This window comes from Amblyomma mixtum, chromosome 6 (assembly GCF_055824585.1).
Source record: "Amblyomma mixtum isolate Tamu chromosome 6, ASM5582458v1, whole genome shotgun sequence".
Lineage (NCBI taxonomy): Eukaryota > Metazoa > Arthropoda > Arachnida > Ixodida > Ixodidae > Amblyomma > Amblyomma mixtum.
Window position 1 is genome coordinate 17,850,469 of NC_143017.1, and position 21,816 is coordinate 17,872,284.

The 21,816-nt window shown below is 48.8% G+C and overlaps 1 protein-coding gene across 5 annotated transcripts in view; it reads right to left on the reverse strand.

Moving 5' to 3' along the window:
* Positions 1–21,816, reverse strand: part of rhea (Talin_middle and talin-RS domain-containing protein rhea) — a 188,081-nt gene that overhangs the window by 30,063 nt on the left and 136,202 nt on the right. For all 5 annotated transcript variants that reach the window (XM_089547598.1, XM_089547600.1, XM_089547599.1 and 2 more), the window contains exons 39-45: positions 20,384–20,519; positions 19,189–19,290; positions 17,157–17,327; positions 15,936–16,132; positions 7,014–7,230; positions 6,054–6,200; positions 2,500–2,979 (exon numbers count right to left, since the gene is read on the reverse strand). In XM_089547598.1, coding sequence (XP_089403724.1) covers positions 2,500–2,979; positions 6,054–6,200; positions 7,014–7,230; positions 15,936–16,132; positions 17,157–17,327; positions 19,189–19,290; positions 20,384–20,519 — 1,450 coding nt within the window. The remainder of the gene's footprint in view (positions 1–2,499; positions 2,980–6,053; positions 6,201–7,013; positions 7,231–15,935; positions 16,133–17,156; positions 17,328–19,188; positions 19,291–20,383; positions 20,520–21,816) is intronic.

Below are 21,816 nucleotides of genomic sequence, written 5' to 3' on the forward strand. Positions count from 1 at the left end.
TGCGCCGCTTGTCATTAGACGAAGCAAAAAGCCACGGTGCTTCGCGAATTTGCTCCTGCTGCAAATAGAGTACGTATCGAACCGAAAGGCATTGATGACGCATGATATTTTCCGTGGCTGGCTGCAAGCCTTTGACATGGACATGAAGACCGCTGAACGCAAAGTGTGCCTCATCTTGGACAATTGTTCCACACACTACGTTGAAGACTTGGAACTCACGTGATGTTGAGGTGAAGTTTCTGCCACCGAATTGCGCATCGTTAATTCAGCCGCTGGACCAGGGCGTAAAGTGCGCATATCGCCGGCGCCTCATTGATAAGCTACAGCTTGACCTGTGACTCGAACACTCTACTAAAGTGGACTTATTTCAGGCCCTCGAAATGTTGCCCACGTCCTGGAAAGCCACACCAAAGAAGATTTTTTGAAAACTGCTTTCGCAAAGCAAGTCTCAAAGCAGCCGAAGCAGCTTGTCCTGAGGCGGACGTAGATTTGCCCGTGCTGGAAGAGGCGCTTGATGAGAGTTGGCAGCGCAGCGATGGTGCCGTTCCGGAAGGGGTCAACCTGGAGGATTATCTTTCTGGTGACTCCTGTGCCCTCGCAATGGAGGAGGTGACGGTGGAAACTATCGTGAACGATGGGGTGGGGAGCTCCCAAGACGACGACAGCGAAGGCGAAGCCGATATGCAGGACGAGTACGACATTGCAACCACTCGCGAAGTGGGTGACGCGATCGAAGTGTTCAGGCGCTAGCGCAGAAAAAGACCAAGAGGCCATCCAGTCCCAGTGGGCATACGAACGACTTATAACACCGTTGCTGATGACGAAAAAGGTGCCAAAAAAGATGACTGATTATTTTTGTCAGTAATAAAGCGTTTTACCGTGCGTGCACCACACCCACAACACGTTTTGGAAGTTTCTTTGCATGCTGGGAGACGATTTTCAATCCAACGAAATTTTGATGTAACGAAGTAAAGTGCTGATTTTTCCGACTTCGTTACATCAAGGTTTAATCACACATGGCATAACTGCGTTATCGCAACAGGTCTGTATGAATCAACCCTGGGGCTGTATTCTGTACCAATCCACTTTATTCTCCATTTCAATTGGCGCAATGCCAATGTGATGGAAGCAACAGAGGGTAGGAAAAGAAACTGCTAATCACTGCCTGTCTGGTGGCGGCACCCCTGCTAGCCAGCCTCATGCAACCACATCCAGTTTGGCTGAGTCACACGGCTGCACCTATTCACTGCACAAACGATGCCCAGTTTTTCTACTGAGACTAGCAGCTATGTGAGGCAAGTCAAACATGTTGTTGTGCTCTGTCACTCAAGATGCGCATTGCGAGGAGGTGGTACTACCCAAGCATGTTTCTATCATGAGCAGCGTGACGTCTACTCAAATGCCTTACGTCAGTGGGAGTGGTCAGCAATGACAAAGGACCAAGCGGAATGGAAAGAAAATGAATTGCTACAAAATACGTCCCCTGGCTTTGTCTGCCTCCTTTACCTCTGCACATTAAACTTAGTCTGCTGTGCAGCCAATCTACTGGTACCTGTCTGCTGTAAAAGACTTGCTCTAAAGTTTTGAACAGCGCCTACTCTGCGGGTAGATGAATTTGTAATTAGTAGAATCTCCTTAGCATTGGGGCAGCGATTATTATCACCTAGGCGTTACTTTGTGCTAAATTTCTGTGGATAAAATGCAAATTCCCTCATCTAAAGTAGAGTAGTCTTTTGCGCTCCTCCACCAACCCTCTGATTTGCTTCTGCTCTTTGAAAGCTGAGCATGCCCTGACTTTTCCTACACCCCACTGCATCTCGGACCTCCATGATGGCCTCGTGAACTGAGAGCCTCACATTGCATAGGAGTACGTTAGTACATTTCTCTCTCCTGCATGCAGCAGCAGCAAACATCATCTGTGGTGCCAAATTTTTTCTGGCAGCAACCACTCAGCCCTAGCTTTGAAAAAGCAAAGTGCATCCTTTGGAACTGTCGATAAAGTTTTCACTTTTAATCTTAGTTTCAGCCATCTTACAGAGCTCCAACATCAGCTTGTCCAGCATTTTCTTTTGCCAGTGAGTGCTTTTTGTTTCGTGGTTATCTTACTATCTTTCTGCTCCTTTGACATTTATATTTATGTGCCAGCCATCTGGTCCTCCTCTTTCATGTAGCACCTGTCCTGAGCTGTGCCCATGCAGCATGAAACCTTTTGCCCCCCACTGATTCTGCTCCATTTGCCTCAACCGTTCTTCACACTGAGCCTCACGCAGTTCAGATGTTGAACCTCCCTTATATCACCTTGTGCTGCCTCATTAGTTGTGTATCCAAGGCCAGCCTGCCGACTGCTCTCTGCTTTATTTCAAGTGCAGAATTTGTGGCGGATCCTAAGCACTTGAAACAGTGTCTGCAAATGTGAAGCCATTGCACCCTTTGGTGTCACTAGGCCTGTTGCAGCAGATGCCGCAGAGTCCTAACAGTGCTCTGGGAGAGACCCCGTACCTTGGCCGAGTCCTTGAGGTGGGCCATGGCCGGGTGGTCGATGCCCTTGCCCGAGGCGGCCTTGGTGGCCTGCACCAGGTCCCCCAGTGCGGAGGCCACGTCCTTGACGGCATTGACCAGCAGCACCTGGGCCTCCGGGTTGTGGGCCCCCAGGGAGGCCGCCCCCAGCTTGACCGCCTCCGCCAGCTGCACAATGGTGGAGACCGCGTTCTGGGCGGCCACGGCCAGCTGCTCCTGGCTCGAGGCAGCGCCTGCCACCAGCGTCTTGGTGTCCTCCACCAGGGCCTTGGCCGTCTTGAGGATGTTCTCCCGGTGGTCGACAAACTGGTCGCCCTCCTTCTCCGAGTGCAGCGTGCCTGCTGTGGCAAACATGATGGTCGTGTCCAGGTCCCCGATGATGCCGCTCACCGTGCTGGCTGCGTTGATGCACGCTTGGGTGCCCCGCGATCCGGCCTGCAGCGCTGCCAGGATGTGCGACACCTGCACACAGTCACGCTTATTACTACATCAGCAGTTCTACAGCACTGGCACTTGCAGCATAACACGAGCAAGTGCAAGGACGAGAGGACAGCAACGCTGTGCTGAGTGCCACATCACAGATCCATGGTACAACAACTTTTAATGCAACAGCATTATAGATCTCATTCTCAAGAAAAACGGCATCTGTCTGTATATCCACGTTGCGAAAAAGGAGGTGGCGATAGAATTAATTCAAATAAATTTAATACAACTGCCACCTGTCCACCACAGCACTGCACATAGGCTCACTGGTCCAGAGACAGACACCGTCCCGAAGAACTATCAGTGCAAATATGAGCATAGTGGGAACTCTGGAAGATGCGCTAGGTTACGCTTCGTCCAAGTTTTTCCTGGCACTGGAGCAGAACCTACAGGCGCCCACTCTTTCTATGCAATGCAATATACCATATTTACTCACATAATTTATGTACCCCCCTTTTTACCCGGATTAAAAAGAAAAAGAACTTCTCTTCTTTTCCGAAAGCCAGGAAACAGCAAGCTTTGTCCCCTGAGACCAAGCAGAGCATTGTGAGGGACATAAAGAGCGGTTTGAAAAAGGCCACGATGGCAAAATAGTACCTATGGTGTCACCGAAACAATTGTGACAACAGCTGTAGGAGGACTCTGCGTCGCTTACAAGGAAACGGATTTGTGCGTTAAAGTACCAAAGTGTTGACGCCGCTTTGTTTAAATGGTTTCAAGAGGTCTGAACCCAGAGCATTGCTGTGAGTGGCCCGATATTGCAAGCCAAGGCCAAGTGCTTTGCAAACCTTTCGGGCAGGATGGTTTCAACCCATTAAATGGTTGGATTCAGCGTTTCAAAGACCGACACGGGATAAGCTGTCGGGCTATCTCCAGCGAAAGCGCAGAAGTTGACGACTCTGCCATTGAGGCCAGGCTCAACATTAATGTTGAGAACACACTTTCGAAGTACACCGACCGTGATGTCTTTACTGCTGAAGAAGGTGGTGGTTTCTACAACCTGCCTCTGAACCACACTTTCACTCTGCGAGATGAGCACTGCTTCGATCGACAGGTGTCAAAGGAGCGAGTGACAGTCTACAGAAGCCACAGTGGAAAGAGTTTTTGAACTAGCTACCGATGATCATAAAAATGTCTATTGTTACCTCGTCTACAATGACTTTATGCTGGTATGAACATATACAGTGGCCGATCGATTTTTTGAACTCAGCAGGACCCGGAAAATGATCCGAATAACCGAACAGTAAAAAAAAGCCATGAACTTCAAGAAAAAAAGAACTTTTTTGTGAAAAACTCGACTTCAATATCGCTAAGCCACTCCCCATGTTCCGCCTACAAGCAATAATATTAGATGTCATCTGAGCCATAGTCATGTGTTTATGTCCGCACCCTTTCACATCATGATACCCGACAGTGCTACGCGGCTGCAAGTCATGCCACAAGCGAATGCACTCGCTGTGCGAAGCAAGAGCAATCAGTTTGCATGGGGCAACGACGCTCACAAAGACAAAGAGGTAACCCAAGGGAAGAAGACATGGGCGGAAGCAAGTGCCTCCAAATGCATTGCCCCCTTCTACCATGTTTTCTGCCCCGCACCATGCACACACTGCTGGCGGCATTGTCCAAGCCACTGTGGATGCTGCAGCTGTACCGTTGTACCGTTTTCAATGTTATCGTGCACACTTTGTAGACCATCTCGATGGCAACGAAGAGTGTCCTGCTATCTCAAATGACAATAATGGAGACCAAATAGCCAAGCCTATCCAAGCTAGTCCGTGATTCACTCCAACAGCGCCCACCCCGCCGATTCCGTTTAAATCCAAGATGGCGCCTTTCACAATGGCGGAGAACAGGTTGGTTGTGACAGCGATGCCCGCTCGTGTCTATAATAAGCTGAAATAACAAACTTTCGGTTGAACGATCTCCACAGTAGTGTTGCCGTCTATCTTAGTCCGAAAAATTGTGAAAAAGTCATGAAAATGTACATGTTCCTATGAGGTGCGCGATGGTTCCTCAGTGAAGTCTGAGATATCGCGCAAGTCCCAATTATCAAAGTCTGAAAATCAGTCGGCTACTGTAGTTGATTTCCCTAATTAATGCCTTCGTCAATGAAATGCGCAAGAATACGGGCCAGGTAAGCCGCCTCATACCAATGGCCACTGTCACAAGTGCAGAGTCCATTACATGTCGCCGCGTGCTGCATCGCATCACTGCGCGCACGTCTCTATCTTAATTCCGATCTGGAACCAACTTCGCTGACATCATGTTTGCAAATAAAGTGCTCTGCCCGCATCTGTCACTCTAAAGGGTTCCCACCGGCTCTTATGAAACGGGACATGCAAATTTTTCAGTCATACAATTAAGGCTTTTAACTATGGGAGATTCGCCGGGCCCGTGCCAATGCATCGTAAAATGCAGGTCATCACACGAACGGGAGACGTATAATTGAATTTCCATTGTATACTGTCAATATTCATTATTTAAGGCATATTTGTAACACAACTGACAACTTTCAATGTTCAAAGTCAAGTCAAGAACAGTTCTCTTGATTACAACAAATCTGCTAAGAGGCCTTCATAGATGCAACAATGTGAATGCACTGCAGAGAAAGCAACGCGCCAGGGAGCCAGGTGCACCAATGTGGCGGAACTATTTGGCTTTGGCGGAATGACACAGTTATGAATGCTTCGCCCATGCAGCCTTTCCTTCACTGCCATGAAAAGCTGTTGCTGAATACAGCACATTGCCATCCATTCGCTGCATCATGGATGTGAGATGCCCTTGAAGTATAGCGGCACTAACTACTGCTTGTGCGTTTGTGTGTGGCACGATGTGAATGGTCGTGCAATGACTGATGTCATGGAGCCTTCTGGAGCCAATAATGTAAAATAAAACCGGCTGACAGTGACACATCAGCTCTAATCTTGAAGAACATCGCGCTACATGGGCATGTAATCATCAGTGGGTTTTTTTTTGTTCTGTGTTTGCTCAGTCAGCTACCAAGCACAGCTGCCAACATGCTCAGGTCAAGCTTTGGGAAAAAGAGCAGGGACCTTCTCTGAGACGAAGCGGGCGTTCTCAGCCAGCTCCCGCTGCGTGTAGATGTCGCCGGGGCTGCTCTGGCAGGCGCCTGCAGACTTGGTCAGGCTGATGCAGGCCTTGCCCAGGTCCTGCACACCTGCCCGGATGCGCCCTGGCACCTGCACATCCGAGTGACGATGCTGAGCAGCACACAGGAACATGAACCAGCGCTGGCACATCACTAAAGTGGGCAACATCAACAGGGCACATTTCACGGCGAGTTTTCACCAATTTGTTTTCATGAACTGAAATTGCGACACTGACACACTCTTCTTCCCTTTCATATCTCCAACATCCATCCCCATGTTTGAAGAAGCTAGCTGGGCACGATGATTGCCTTCTTCGCTCTTTCAATGAGAGGAGAAGCCTCTGTGCATTCTACAGCCCCATATTAATACACACTACATATGCTTAAGCTTTTCTATATGAACTTTAAGGCACCAAGGCCAATTTGGTGATTTCCGGAGTTTTCCAGGAATCACATCAGACTCTTCTGCAGGACTACCTGACCTGACATGACTTAGTAACTGTTCCTAGTTTTTCAACCATCAAAAGCACGGTTGAGACACTGCAACAACACTATTCTAATTATACTAGACTTCACCCTACGTGGTTGGCCCAAGGGCTGGTACGCTCCAGTTATCGCTCGGATTGGCCAGTGGCACGGAGGCTCATGAGAACAATGTCAAATGACAGTACCCGTTGTGTGCCATTCGGAGTGTATGCAGGCGAAGGCATCTGTACTACAGACATAGTTGCAGGCAGGGCCATGGGAGGACACTAATGTACTTTGCAGCTGTGAGGGTGTGTGGGAAAGGACGGACAGGACCAAGAGGGACAAATGCTGTCGGCGTGGGCACCGCACGTGCTGGAGTTGCGTGATGTGTTCCCGGCAAAGTGTGGTATACTATAGTGCTCCACAACCAATGTACCTCCACGCTGGTGCTGGTGGCCATGGCACCACGAGCATCGCCCGCCAAAGAGGCATAGTGGTGCGACAGGTCGGCGGCCAGGGGTGTCAGGCGTGAAGGGTCATGGCCTGCGTGGGCCACCATGTCCTGTGCCACCCGAGCCACCTCCTTGGCCGAACGGACCATGCGCGTCTGGTAGTCAACGTACGACAGCTCCGGCTCCACCTCCAGGCCATAGCTGCAGGAGGGGAGGAGGGAATGTCAGAGAACAACTTGCACAGCTGCATGCAACACCTCTCACAAGGTGCCACAAACCAGACCACTGACAGAGAGCCTGCGACAAGCCAGACCATTTTTCAGCACTCAACAAACACACGCATACTTTTTTAGTCATTTGTTCAAGGTACGGTGTTAAAACCACTAGACAAAGCAGTTCAACACGCTTCATTACCAAGTTCTCTCTGGCTAAGCTGAACATTTGATGTCGCGAACAGTTCACAATGCAGATTAAGCACAGTCATCCTGTTCCTGCTGGTTTGCATGTTGTGAACTGGGTAAAAAGTGACCCAACTAAGCGCAAGGTGATACAGTCTAGCCCGGTTATAACGAAGTCGGCGGGAATCGGAAATCACTTCGCTATATCCGCTATTTCGTTATATGTGGACTACGAAAAAAAAATGCAAACATTGGCATACCGATTTATTGCCGCTCAAAGTCGTCCAGCGTCCCCTGAACACGTTTCGCGAGTGCGGACTTCAGGATTGCGGCTTCCATACCATCCAACTGCGAATCAAAGATCTGGTCGAACTCCGCGATAAAGCGATAACGATAAAAATGAGCCACGCGTCCAACATGCACAATGCTGCCGCGCTTTCTCCCTGCCTTGCGCACCGCGGCACCGACATAAAAGAAAGCGCGCGCTGCCACACCTCTTGCAGACTGCAGTCCAGCCGTGGCGCCGACTGCCTGAGAGAAATAGAGAACCGAGATTGGCTAAGACGGCCGCTCTCTGCGACGTCATGGAAAAAAAAAAATTCGTCTCTGTTCTTTTTTACATTTTTCCCCTGCGCGACGTGCTCTACCGCTCTACGCCGTGACGCCGTTCACGGACGGCGCAACACCAGACCGGCGTGCTATGCGATGCAGTGAAGCAACCTTTCGCTCCGCAGGAGAGCAGACGACGGCATGAAAGGGCGCCGTCAGCCGAATTTTGCTCCTATTTTCGCGGAAAAAATCGCCTCAAGGACGCAAAAATGTGTTGATTGGCAGATTATTTTTCGGTTGGTATTAAATCTCTTCGTTATATCCGCTGACGCGCTCTTATTTACTTCGCTAAAACCGGACCCAAAATGTATTGAAAATGCAAAAATGGGAATGGGAAATTGAAATCCCTCCGTTATAACCGCTATTTCGCTATAAGTGGCTTCGTTATAAACGGGCTAGACTGTATCTCTGAACCCCCAGTCCCCCCAACTTTTGTCCTCAAGATGGCTGAGAATTAAATTTTTTTTTTTAAAGAGCTATTGGTGCGTTCCTCCACTCTATGCTGTCTGCAGGGCAGACCTTGGCAGCGCGCCAAGATGCTGGGTGTGGATGACACAACACAACACAACATAACATCTCGGCGTGGGGGGGAGGGGGCTCACTGGCGAATTTGGACTTGGCAGAGCGCCAAGACGCTGTGTGTCCTTGACAGGAGTGCCAGTGGTGGTGGCTACATGCATGCGGTAATACAGTAAAACTTCAAAAAAAAAAAGAAAAGAAAAAAAAGTATTATTCGGGGGAAACCTAAAAATTTGATTCGAAAATGATATATGTGCAAAGACATTTATTTGCATTGTCACTGCCTGAAGTAGTCAGACAACGTTCGCTGGTGAAAGATGCGACCACTGGCATACCTGCCAACCTAGCAACATGAAAATTCGGGAGACTGCCACGGCAGGGGGGGGGGGGGGGGGGGGGGAAAGAGAGGGAGGGATTTTTTTTTTGCTTTGGTACATCTGCATCCATAGCGCTCCGCGTCGTCACATTTCAGGAACATTTTCCGAAATAGCAGTCCCGTGTGATTACTCACGCTTAGCGGCAGGTTGTGTTTGACAAGAAATCCCGTGAAAAGGCACTCTGCATGAATCACACTGTCTTAGCCGTTGTTTTGAAAGAAACTGCCGATGGTGCACTGCACTTCTGCAGCACAAACATAGTTCTTATGCTTTTGTAAAGCAATGTGCACCTTGATGTCGATCTTGCTACCATGCGAAACGCTTACATCACAGGCGCACGTGGTACAGAATCCATACTTGTCACATTTTCGCGAACTGACAAAGCACAGAAACTCAGTCGTGTACGATTTCCGAAATACTTGCAAGTACTTCTTCTCGGTTTTTGAAAGCACCATCGATCCTTCCAACTCGGGGAAACACAGAGTAGTTCGGCATACCGCACTTCACTCGACGGCCTGAGAAAGCCAACTGAAGCCTAGCGCGGCTAGCGCACCCATGATCATATAATGACTCGAGTGCTAAATCCGAGAACCAGCCTGAAACGATCCAATCTGGAAAATCCAATATGGCAGCGCCCGTCGGTTGCTCGCGTTCGTGGTGGTGCCGGCGGCCGCTACCTCGATTCAGTGTGCATGTTGGTGACTAAGTGCTCCCGCGCTGCTTTCCGGCATGGTTATATTATAGGACGTTATAGGATTATAGCTATAGCGTGCAAAAAAAAAAAGAATAAGAAAAATAAGAAAAAATGCTGGGCTGTGGAGGTCACTTTTCGGGAGATTTGAGGTCGCACCCGTATGATCGGGACATGTAATCAAATTTCGGGAGACTCCCGGACAATTCGGGGGAGTTGGCAGGTATGCACTGGCTAGGTACAGCTGCTTCTCTAAATCCCGCAGGCTCTGATCTGCAGCTGTGTTTTCTTTAGAGTGGAAAAAACTCTGCAGCGTATGTAGTCCGGCAATGGCCTGAGCGAACATAACATAGCCGGGATGTCCTCTTCGTTGAAGTCGCCGTCAAGCTCTTCACCGCTGTCAGGCTCTGCGCTGCCCCGCACTTCGGCCACAATTTCTACGACGCTTTGTGGTTTGCAGGTCGGCATGTTGTCGTTGATGGAAACACCACCAGTCGACAGAAACTTTTTGCTGATCTGTGCACAATCCTCACTGATGCTGGGCTCCGAAACCTTGGCCCCTGGCATGAGCTGAAAACCACACTTGCGAAAACAGTTCCGCACAGTTTCACTAGTTACAGATTCCCAGGAACAGTTCAAGTAGTGCATTGCGTCAAGCAACGACAGCTTACCAGGGTCCTGCTGTCGGGAAACACGAGCGAGGATGCGCTGCACAATGCACTTAATGTACATGTATTTCACATTCCTGATGACTCCAGCATCCAAGGGCTGGAGATGACTACAGTAGAACCCCGTTCATACGTTTTTCACCGGACCGGGGAAAAAAAACGTAACAGCCGGGAAAACACAACAGTGAGGAAAGCACCGAAAATTAATGAAAACAGTGCAGCTTTGACTTGAAACAATTTATTTCCGCAAATTGGACTTTAAAAAATCGAGAACGGTGGATTGCAGTTTTTTTCGCTCGCTGGAAAGAACAACGCGTTTCTCTATAGACCTTATGCAAAATGCACTGCCATCTAGCGGTCGCCGCACGCAATCCGTCATGTTGGAGGATAGCCGCCGGATTCACAGCACGTACCAGTGCACGCTCGTCGCGCGCGCTCGAGATTCACCGTCCTCAATGTGCCCACATATTGCTTAGTGCCTTGCTGTACGCAGAAGGGTCACAAAGACGCCCAGGGAAAAAAGGCAAGAGCACTTGATTTGAGCGCATTTCTATTTTTGGACTGCGATCACCGACATCCGCGGTACAAATGTTGCAGAACCGTCGCTACATGTCGAGACATCGCGGAACACTTTTCGTTATCGCCATGTAGCTAATGAAATCAGAAATAAGCTTTGTAGGCACGAAGAAAATGTCACACAAAAGCTGTTTTTCTCCTGCGATTGGCCGTGAAGTGCTGCGATTATGGCCTCGCAAGAGAGTAATCGTGATCAGCTGTTCAGTGGTACAGGTCGCGCTTTGTGAGAAACGTCGCTTCTAGCGTTGTCCGCCGCAGCGGTTACACGCGTTAGTTTTTTGTGCGAATATTTGTTTCGACGCAAACACTAGCAAGGATGAAGTGCCCGTGGCCCGGAATGTTCGTGCTCCTCTGCAACTCAGTCAATCGTTTCTGTGATGACCAGGGAAAGGTGCCTGTTTTCTGGAGCGACGGCTTGTATGCATGTAGCGATTTCACTTAACCGGCCGGTTTCTATGAAGCCGTGTGTTGTGTAAAAAAAAAAAAAAAAGGACCGTAAGGGAAGCCGCTCAAGCGGTACCATAGTTACAATTAGTAGCGGGAATGCATAACGCGTGTAGAATCCTCCAAAAATCTCAGTGCACAACTGCTTGATCGTCGAAGTAAAACCATAGACACTGCTGCATTCACAGGCTACCTGTTTTCGACGGCGATAGTCCAAGAATGGTAAACACTTGTGTATAATGGGGTCGTGCGGGGACCTAGGGGTCTATGTGCTCGGTAATAATAATAAAGTGTTTTCTCTCTATGTCTAGGGCACTAGGGCAAACTAGGGGCACTGGGGCAAACAAACAAATGCTGTATGAACTTTTCAAGGAAAATGAAAAGCGTCGCATGTTGAGAGGCCACTTTTTTCGACACTACCAACATGAGTGTGAGGTTTACTATTGTTTGCTTTCGGCGCCGACGCAACACACAGAAAACGCTACCACAACAACAGTAATTCAAGCGGCCGTTCGAAAAAAGTATCGAACCAAATAAAAACTGACTCAAACTAGACAGAAATGCGCACATTTTTAGCCGTAAACAAAAATTACACTTAACGTCGGCAAATTAGCGTCGGCAAACTGACGTAGGACTCCGTGAAAAACTTGTAGCTCCATACCCGGTGGCGTTCGGAAAGTATTTTGGACGCGTAGTAAGTGCCTACGAAGTCACTTGGAAACTTGGGCAGCAGAAACAGGTCGACTGACCATTCAGTTATGTTTACAGGCTCAAGTGACAGGAAATAAGATTTTCAAGCCAGCACAGCAGTAAGGAAGCTAACGCAGGGCACGCCTAAATCCAGAGAGCAGAGGCGGAACGAGCTTCTGTCATCCTCCAACATGGCGGATTTCCACTGGTTCTTCTTTTCTCCGATAGATGGCAGCAATTTTGCATAAGGTCTATAGCAAAGGCCACATTGCTGTCAGCGTCGCTTTGCGGTGCGGCCACACCGCACGCAGCAGTGCTGTGCAGTTCACGCGCTCACTGCAGTCCACGCTGAAGCGACATTGTGCACAGCGTCAAGCACTGAAATGTTCGTAGGCTGCTCGCCACGCTGCTCCGCGTAAGCCGCCCTGGCTGCCTGTCGACTGCGTTTAGTACGTCCAGCTTTTCTTCAAGGGAAAGCCCCTTCCGCTTACTCAACGCTATCACGCCATCAAAGCACAATAAAGATGTTGTTGCGACTGAGAAGGATGAAAAGGAAATTGCACGGGCCCTGCCGACTGGCTCCAGCCGAGCCACCACCGCTGTCACTTGCAGATAGAGGAGAGTTAAAAGATAAAAAGAAAGAGTGAAAGAAAAGACGCGCTGATAAGCGACCGCAGCTGCGCGCCTCCTCCTCACCACCTCCCACGATAAAGATCGCGGCGTTCGGCGTGCGAGGCAGATAGCCATCTAGTGGCGGCCTCTCCAACTCGCCTGCGGCTTCTTGCAGCCAGTTCCGTAGCCAAGCCTGGCCAAGACTTGTCAAAAATCAAAATGGCGGTTGGCGCGCATTGCCCGGGCGGGTTCGGGGAGCCCGGTTGCGACGTATCATGCGGGATCGTTTCCTCGGCTACGACGTAACAGCGGGGTTCCCAATACATTGGATCCTATGGAAGCTATGCCGGGACCCGAAGAAAACGACGTAACAGCCGGGAAAACGCAGCAGTGAGGAACGTAACAGCGGGGTTCTACTGTAGTTGTATTACAAGGCAGAAAAATGACTCTGATGTTCCGAAGAAAGGACAAGTCCTTGGGGTGAGCCACACAGTTGTCTAAAAGCAACAGGCCAGACCGCCCTCTCGATACGAGTAGTCCTCCGAGGTATCTCAGAAAGACTTCGAAAATGCTGCACACCATCCAAGCCTTCGTATTGTTTTTATAAACGCAAGGCAGATGAGCGATGTTGTGCAAGCACAGCGGATTTTTGGCTTTTCTAATTACCCACGGTTTCAGCATATCGGTCCCGTCTTCACTGCAGCAAAGAAGAATTGTTATGCGGTCTTTAAAAGACTTACTTTGCCGTGGCAATCATCCCCCTTAAGGCACAACATCTTGCTCGACTGGACTCTGAAAAACAGGCCCATTGATCGGCGTTATAGACGTCGTGCGGATAGTATGCATTCAGAATTCCTGGGAGCAGTGAAATCCAGTTTTCAATATCAGCAGGATTCACACTTGCTGCTTCACCGCTCACTTGCTGATAGGCGATGGCATACCTTGTGCGAAAATGGCTGATCCAGCCGTTCGAGGCGGTAAAAAACCATTGATTCCAAGCACATCTGCTATCTTCATCGTTTTTTCATGAATAATACTGCTGTAAAAGTTCACATCGGACGCCCCCCTCCAACTTGCCATGCCTGGCTCCATCCACGGGCATGTTTTGTTGCTGCGCCAAACATCAACGCGTTCCCTTCAATCTCTTTCCGCTTTGACACAATTGTGTTGACAGTTGATGCTGGTAATCTGAGGTCATTGGCAATATCTATGCGTTTCCTATTCAGATTTTGATCCACGACAGCTACGATGTTTAACTTTTCCTTCAAAGACAAAAACTCGCGCTTCTGTGATGCCATGGCTGCCAGGGAAGGATGCAACGACATGCGTAAAAGATACAAATGGCAAATGGGGACGACGGGGGCTTCATGACTGACAAAAGGAGTGCAGGGACTTGGTGGCACTGCTGATGACAGTGTCTGCAAGCTTTGATAGGCGATTAAAAAGAAAAAACGCATCTGCCAAAAAAAAACTGTGCCGTCAACCCTGCGATGGATAAAAAATTTTGTCGGGTTTGTGCATACCAAATGTGCCACCAGTGCTTTGTTACCAGTTTGTTACTGACAACACCAACCCAGCATGGGTGCTCGCTTGGCTGGCAGAAACCAAGTGCCATCGCGAGCGCTCATGCTTGCTGTGAGAGTGAATGCACTGACTGACTGGAAGGTCAGCGCAGCACGACTGTCGTTGGACTGCACTCCATGCTGTACTGGATGCCGGCTGGAAGGAGTAGGTGAGAAGGAAAGCGGTATCGCCGTGCGACCTTGCCGGGTGGAGCACTGCAGTGAAGCCAGCGTGGCCGCCTACTTGGGCCAAGTTCGTGCTCTTCATGTCGCGTGTGCCCACTTTCAGCCTACTCGTTGGTTAATGCATCTTCCCGTCTTCGCGAAACATATTATACGATCAGAGTTTGCAAAATTCTTAACGTATGTTCCGAGAAATCGTGTTTTCTGGGAACCTACTCACCAGGAAACAAATACACGTAACTCTATGGGGCATTTTTTGCTGCTCGCGATTTTGATTGCATGAACCGGGAACATATTAAGGGGGGACATGGGTCTTAGAGCATTTTTTTTTATTTAGAGACCAAATGCAATGAAACTGCACAGACTTATTCAGTTTTTTCTGCTGATTTCAAATATGCAATTAGTTTAATTCTAGACCAATTAGTTCCTGAGATATTAATATATATCATGCCATTGTCTGCTGAAACAATAGAAAAGAAATGGGCCACCAGAAATTTAATTTTAATGTGTGGGTAGATACTACAATGTGTGAGGAATGCAACGCTGGAAGCAGTTTTCAGTTTTTTGTCCGTGTGGACAAATGGGCTTAATAGTTAGTTTTCAAGTGAGTTGACCAGACATACAGTGCCAGAAAACATGACACACTATTAAGCCCATATGTCCACACGGACAAAAAACTGAAAACTGCTTCCAGCGTTGCATTCCTCACACATTGTAGTATCTACCCACACATTAAAATTAAATTTCTGGTGGCCCATTTCTTTTCTATTGTTTCAGCAGACAATGGCATGATATATATAATATCTAAGGAACTAATTGGCCTAGAAATAAACAAATTGCATATTTGAAATCAGCAGAAAAAACTGAATAAGTCTGTATAGTTTCATTGCATTTGGTCTGTAAATAAAAAAAATGATCTAAGACCCATGTCCCCCCTTAACGGAGTTCATGATTTTGTTCACAGCGCAACAAGAATCGCCCAAATTTCTGCCTTGCTGAACGCTATCAACGGAGTTCCACTCTACACTCGCCGTCAAAAGTAAATGGAAGGCGACTTCGTCAAAAAAATTTAATTTCTTTAAATCTAAAGCATAAGGCCCTTGCTTGTTGGTGCACAGTGCAATTTGCTGAATCACAATTAGGCTGCACATATGTATTCAAGGACGCACGAATTGAGGAGGCAGTGGTTAAATCTTTTCATTAATATTGCCTTCCATTTACTTTTGACGGCACCTGTACATGCATGTATAGGGGATATGTAGGTGTGTTCTTTTTGCCTTTTTTTTTTTGCCATTCCATATATAACGTTAACTGGTTAAAGCAATTGGATTTTCCGGTTTTTTTCAATATCGTTATAAGTGGACTGCACTGTAATGCTGAGAGACATGTTTTCTTTAGTTAATATTTTTGCCATTGGCAGCACCCAATCCTACCTCCTTTATTGCTATGTAAGAGACAATCAGAGCACTGATCATGAACAGCCGTTCCTACAAAGTCCGAGACTGTTGTTGACATTCTACATACTACCTTGCCTCCACTGCATGAGTGCAGCTGAAAGTGGGGATTGTGAGACTCACCTGCCACTGGTGCGCAGTCCCCCAATGGTGATGACCGAGCGCTCCTCGAGCCGGTACATGGCCTTGCTGACCGACTCGACGAGGCCGGTGACGACACCCGCCTCGGTGGCCGCCGACTCCAGGGTGCGCAGCAGCTCCTGCAGGGCGTCCCGGGCATTGTCCGCCGCCTCGTCCACGTCGCCATGGGCGTGCACCGCCTGCAACAACACGGGGGGGGGGGGGGGGGGGGGGGCACATGACACACCCCGCACCACTCTCATCCAACCCTGCTCTTCAGTCCCATCCTTTCCCAGTGCCCACAACTAGGTCTGTGGCAGCACATGTCCCCACTCCTGGCAGTGTAGTACTCAAATCAAAGCAGCATTGTATGCATCTAATTGCAATGGCCACTCACTTCTTCCACCCTGGTGGCCAAGCTGTTACTTTCGCAGCCTCTTTTCCCCATGCCACTAATGAACAGAACGTCGTTGCCGTTGCGTGGCCATCACTGCTGGTCGAAACCATATTTTCTGGTCTATAAGTCACATCCCCCTCCTCCCGAAGTGGCAGCTTTTTAAAAAAAAAAAGTCCCACACAAGTGTGGTGTAACATGTTGATTCGCTAAGAGCTACAAAACATGCTACACATTACTATGTCAAAGAATAACGAAAATACACCCTTGCAGCATCTGCCATGTGCAGACAATTCTCGAGCTCTGACCAGCGTGCCTTCTTGCCGCCTTTTTTCTTGGCTTCACCAACCAAAGCACTTGTGTGGCTTTGGTCCCGGATAATTTTTCACTGGCGTTGAAATGACTCCCTGCTGCCTGGTTTCCACTCTGCAGAGCACAGCACAATCAAGAGTCCACAACTCCAATTTTGCATCGCAGCTCCTTTGCCTCACAGACAGATTCGTGTAGAGCAACGCGCAGTGCACAGGAAGCCAAACAGATAGCGATGTGCGCTTCATGCCAGCGCCGCATTCTGTCCGATTGTGGCGAAATTGTACAATTTTACCCATGAGATAATATTTCTTCTCTTTTCCTTTTAAAGCATAGTTACGGGGCATGGCAGAAGGTGGCGCATGATAGCATGCAATTTTTAGACGCATAATAGGTCGCACAATTCTATAAGATGTACAAACAAAAATACAGAAAAAAGAGAAACCCGCAACTTGAACACTGGTCCTAGAAACACGCGTGGCATTGCGACTTCTTTCGGACACAATCAAATGCTGCCCCACCTTGGGGTTGCCGGCAGCCTGCTTGGCAGCGTACACGAGCTGCAGCATGCCCTCGGCCACCGTCTTGGTCTGGTCGAGCAGCGCCATCTGCTGCTTGGAGTGGAGGGTGTGCGAGGCACCCGCTATGGCGTTCTGCACCAGGGGCCCCAGGTAGCCGACCGCCTGGCTCACCTGCCACCACAAGCACCGCACACACTGTGAGCAACCGCACCACCAAGAGGCCACAACAAGGGTGCTACCCTTAAAGGAACCGCTAGTAAAACACACACAAAGGAAATGTGCCACTCCCTGGGGGTGTGCGAATACTCAAACGTTTACCCAAGTAGTACAGCATACGAAATCTTCCAAGTATTGGTCTCGAGCGAATGACACCTCCGGAACGCTTGCTCTGTGCGGTTTTCATTCATGCATCTCGTCCAGGATGGCATCGCAACATGCGTGCCGCCAAAGCTCTGACCCGATGCACACTTCCTAGTTGTATGCACCTGCCAGGTGACTACTCCCCCTGTGGTGCACACGGAACTGGCATTGCATCAGCTGGAAGACATGCGGCTTTCTAGACTTTCGCAGGACCAGTCTTAGCTGCTGCAGCCACTCCTCTCTGTGTGAAATCAAGTGTGAAGCTACGAAGGGGAGCTAGCAACAATGGAGACGGGTGCCCCTTTCTGACGCAAGGTGGCACTGGGCATGCGGTGTGTACAGGTGTCCCTGGAGTCACTGCTCGGAAAGCACAGTGAAGCGGTCACAAATGAGCAGCAGTCCGAGATCCCACAGATAGGCCTGACACCCCACAAATATGCTGACTCTGAGTGTAGGTGGACATTTCTGCTGAAAGTCGATGCAGCTTCAATAAGTTTGAAAAACCTTCAATGCACTCTCTTTTTTTCTTTGACATTATGCCTTTGTGTGCTCGAAAAATACCACATTTACTCGCATAATAGGCGCACTTTTTTTTTTCAGAAAACCCGGCTCAAAGTTCGGGTGCACCTATTATGCGTAGTAAAACTTCCGGATATTTTTCGAATTGCAAAATTGAACATACTGCATAAACGCATCTGCGTATGGGCCGCAGCCTGTTCTCCCGACGGAAATATTAAAAAAGAAAAAGATCCGTGTAAGGGCTGCACCCAAACTTTCCTAGCCCATCCAAGAATAGCCTTCGAAATGCACGTGCCGTGGCCTCCACAATCAGCTCCAGCGGTGAGCAACGTGCGCTTGATAGCTGAGGCCACACACACGCACAGGAGCTTCCAGGTTACGCCTGTGGATGGCGCCCGAGGCTAAGCTCATCCTCATCATCATCAACTTTTTCCTCCGCTGCAAGCTTTCATTATTCATATTGGCATCATTATCCCTAGTTCCAGCTTTTTTTGTGGCCGAGGCACGGGTTCTGTGGTAGCGTGTTAGTTCATCATAGCTGTGGCTTTCGTGTGCTGTCGCCAAGCGTTGATATTTTAGCACAAGGGGCAAGCACCTTATTAGCTGCACGGCCAAAGTTTTCATCAGCCGAGGTCAGGAAGGTTTCCAGCTGGAAATGAAGCTTTCCAAACCGACGTTTATAGTGAGCATCCCCGAAAACTGTGTACGGCTGTTCCACACAATGTTGTATGTGCTGTGGCTCCACAGCAGTTGCAACGGCAGCAGCACTAGTGAGGACTAGCAGTCAGTTCAGCAAAAACTTTGTTAAGATACAGATTGGGGGGGGGGGGGTCGGCTTGCAATCATGTAAATACAGTATTAATCACAGTGCCAAGTCCAGGGTGCGCCTATTATGTGCGGAAATAAAAAAAAATCTGATTTTTCGCGACCAAACTGGGGGTGCGCCCATTATGTAAATATGGTACATGATTTTGAAAATGCTTATTGTGCCGTCCAATCTTTTCTCATGTGCTAGAAGTATTCGAAATATTGGCTTAAAAGTGATTCAGATAAAGCTACTTCAGTTCACTTCAAACTCTCTTCAAGCCAAAAAAAAGCCACTATTCGCACAGCCCAACCACGGAAGAGGCAGGTGCCAGGTGACAGCACTCACCGTGTGGCCCAGTTTCTCGGCTTCTCCCTTGGCAGCGTAGCGGAGGGGCTCGATGACATCCAAGATTTCCGAGGCACTCGTTTCCATCTGCTCCTGGTAGGTCTGCACACAGTGGCAGCACCCATTCATTTGTGGTGCATTTGATGGAACCACGACGAACCGTTGTGGCCGTGCAGTTTTCATCTCAAAAGCAGACAACCACCGTCCACAGAATTACCTGTGATTCAAATGGCTTTTAACAGTTCTTTGATGGCCACTCGATGTTACGGCCTTAGGATAATTTGAATGTTTTTCCTGGCCCCTTGAAGTCCAAGATAGCAAACAGCATGCAAGTGACCGGTTCCAGCCTAGTGACACCCCATTTCTCCAAATTTGCCAACAGTGAAGGTCTTTTCGATTTGGCTGCACTGGTTCCATCAAGTTCCGTGGCGGTGCCACGAGCATGCCGCATCAGTTCAAGTGCAGCTTGGCACTGGCTGCTTACAAAATGAATGGTCGAGTGCGGGGCTGGTCACCACCAAATTACAGCCAGCTGCCATGACCACCAAAATCTCGAATCGTGTGAAGAGTTTTCAAACTGCAAATCGCAATGAAGTGTTCCAATGAATCAGCACCAGGAAATCGTTTTACTCAAAAAAAGTCATTAAATGTAATATGCACAGATGATTCACGAATATATGCTGAAATGCTGCTCGTGGCGCTCGACTTGACCGCCTAGGTTTAAACTTATGACGCCATAAAGTTACCCACCTCCTCCTTTCAAGAATGAACAGTCGGTTGGTTGGTTTATGGGTTTAACGTCCCAAAGCAACTCAGGCTATGAGAGACTCCGTAGTGGAGGGCTCCGGAAATTTCGACCATCTGGGGTTCTTTCACCTGCACTGACATCGCACAGTACACAGGCCTCTAGAATTTCTCCTCCAAAGAAATTCAACCGCCGCGGCCGGAATCGAACCCGCGTCTTTCGGGCCAGCAGCCGAGCACCATAACCACTGAGCCACCGCAGCGGCTAAGAATGAACAATCATCCTTTCACTTGAGCTACAGTCAGATCTTCTCCGACCTACCCATGGGGGCCGCCATATTGCTGCACTACAGCTGCCCTTCCCATTCCGACAGAGCAAACCAGCCAAAAAGTCGTGCTGCCCCCCTCCTTGAACTGGTGCAGCCACACTGCAGTACAGTCTTCTTCTCACCTTGAGGAGGCTGCTGTCGGCCTGGTGAGTGGCCGCCTGGCTGAGGATGTTGAGGGATGCACGGTCCAGCTCCCGGATGGCCGCATTGAGCTTGTCGATGGCCTCGTCACACTCCTTCTGGCCGGGGGCCTCGTCCCTGGTATGGTGGGGTGGTAAAAGCTCACCAGTCAAACACCCGACCGACACAGGTGATTGCAAAAGGTATTCACTTCATAACTGCCCAAGGAAAAACATCACTGCATAAAAAAAAGTTGGAACGTACCCTCATTAAATTGCATGTCTCCAAGTACTCGACAAAGTAAGAACTTTTTCGTGTACACAACAGCCACTCCAATCATCAGTGCGCACCACAAAAGGTTTTCACGATGAAATTCGGCTATCTCGACATTTCACCTGTGAGCAAGCAAGTCACAACTGGCACCACAGGTGCCCTGTACTGCCTTGTGTTTAGCGCAATTCCTGCACCTATGACAATGTGCCCCGCCCAAAATGCCAGAAGGTTCACTGAGCCTGCATAGAGGGCTGCGTAGTCTGGGAAACAAGACAAGTGACCCTTTGGGTAGCAGCAGCATTGTGGCCAAAATGACCACAACCACCGGGCCAGAAGTATTCAAAATATTCATTCACTCTGACATTATTCAAAGAAAATTACACTACTTGCTTCGAGCCAAAAAACCAGTGCAGGCACAGGTATGGCCGTATTTATCTGTATAATTTGCACGCACCTAATGCATTACCCGGGTTTATAAAAAAATAAAATCTTCTATTCGCATATTTTAAGCTCCCTGCTGTACCAGACCACCAGCATATATGCGGGTACGCAAGGCAGGCTTGGGAAGATCGGCGCGTCTACATTGCTGTGTGCGGCTGCAATAGGTGTGAATGGAGACGGAACAAACTGCGCACCACTGACCTTATGCTAGCGGTCGCTTTTCCAGACAAACAGTTGCATGCATTAGAAATGAGAACTACCATACCGCTTGCTGTTTGGTGTGCCACTAGTCAGCCGGGACACATGTGGGGGCGCTGTTTTATTGCCCGTTATTTCTATCTGGCTCTGACTGCTGGCTTCATGATTGTATCGTCACATGTTTACCGCTTTGAGCTGTGCACATGCCATCTCACAGGAAACTTTACTTTGTTGCACTCCGAGGAGCATAGTGAAGGTCAATGCATTCTTCGCTTTTCAAATTTGTGAATATAAATTTTTATGCATGAAATTTTATTCTTACTCTAGATTTGTGAATGATCACTGCATGGCAATAAAGTCTGCAGCCAAAACCAGTGTTTTGCGAAAGAAAAATGTTAAGAACGTCTTGACCTGTAGAATGCCAGTAAGACCACAATGAATGTTGCACCAGTCTTCTGCCATATTTTCCTAATGCTGCAGCCTTTTCGCAAGATTCAGAGGAAAAATATATATTAGAGAACAA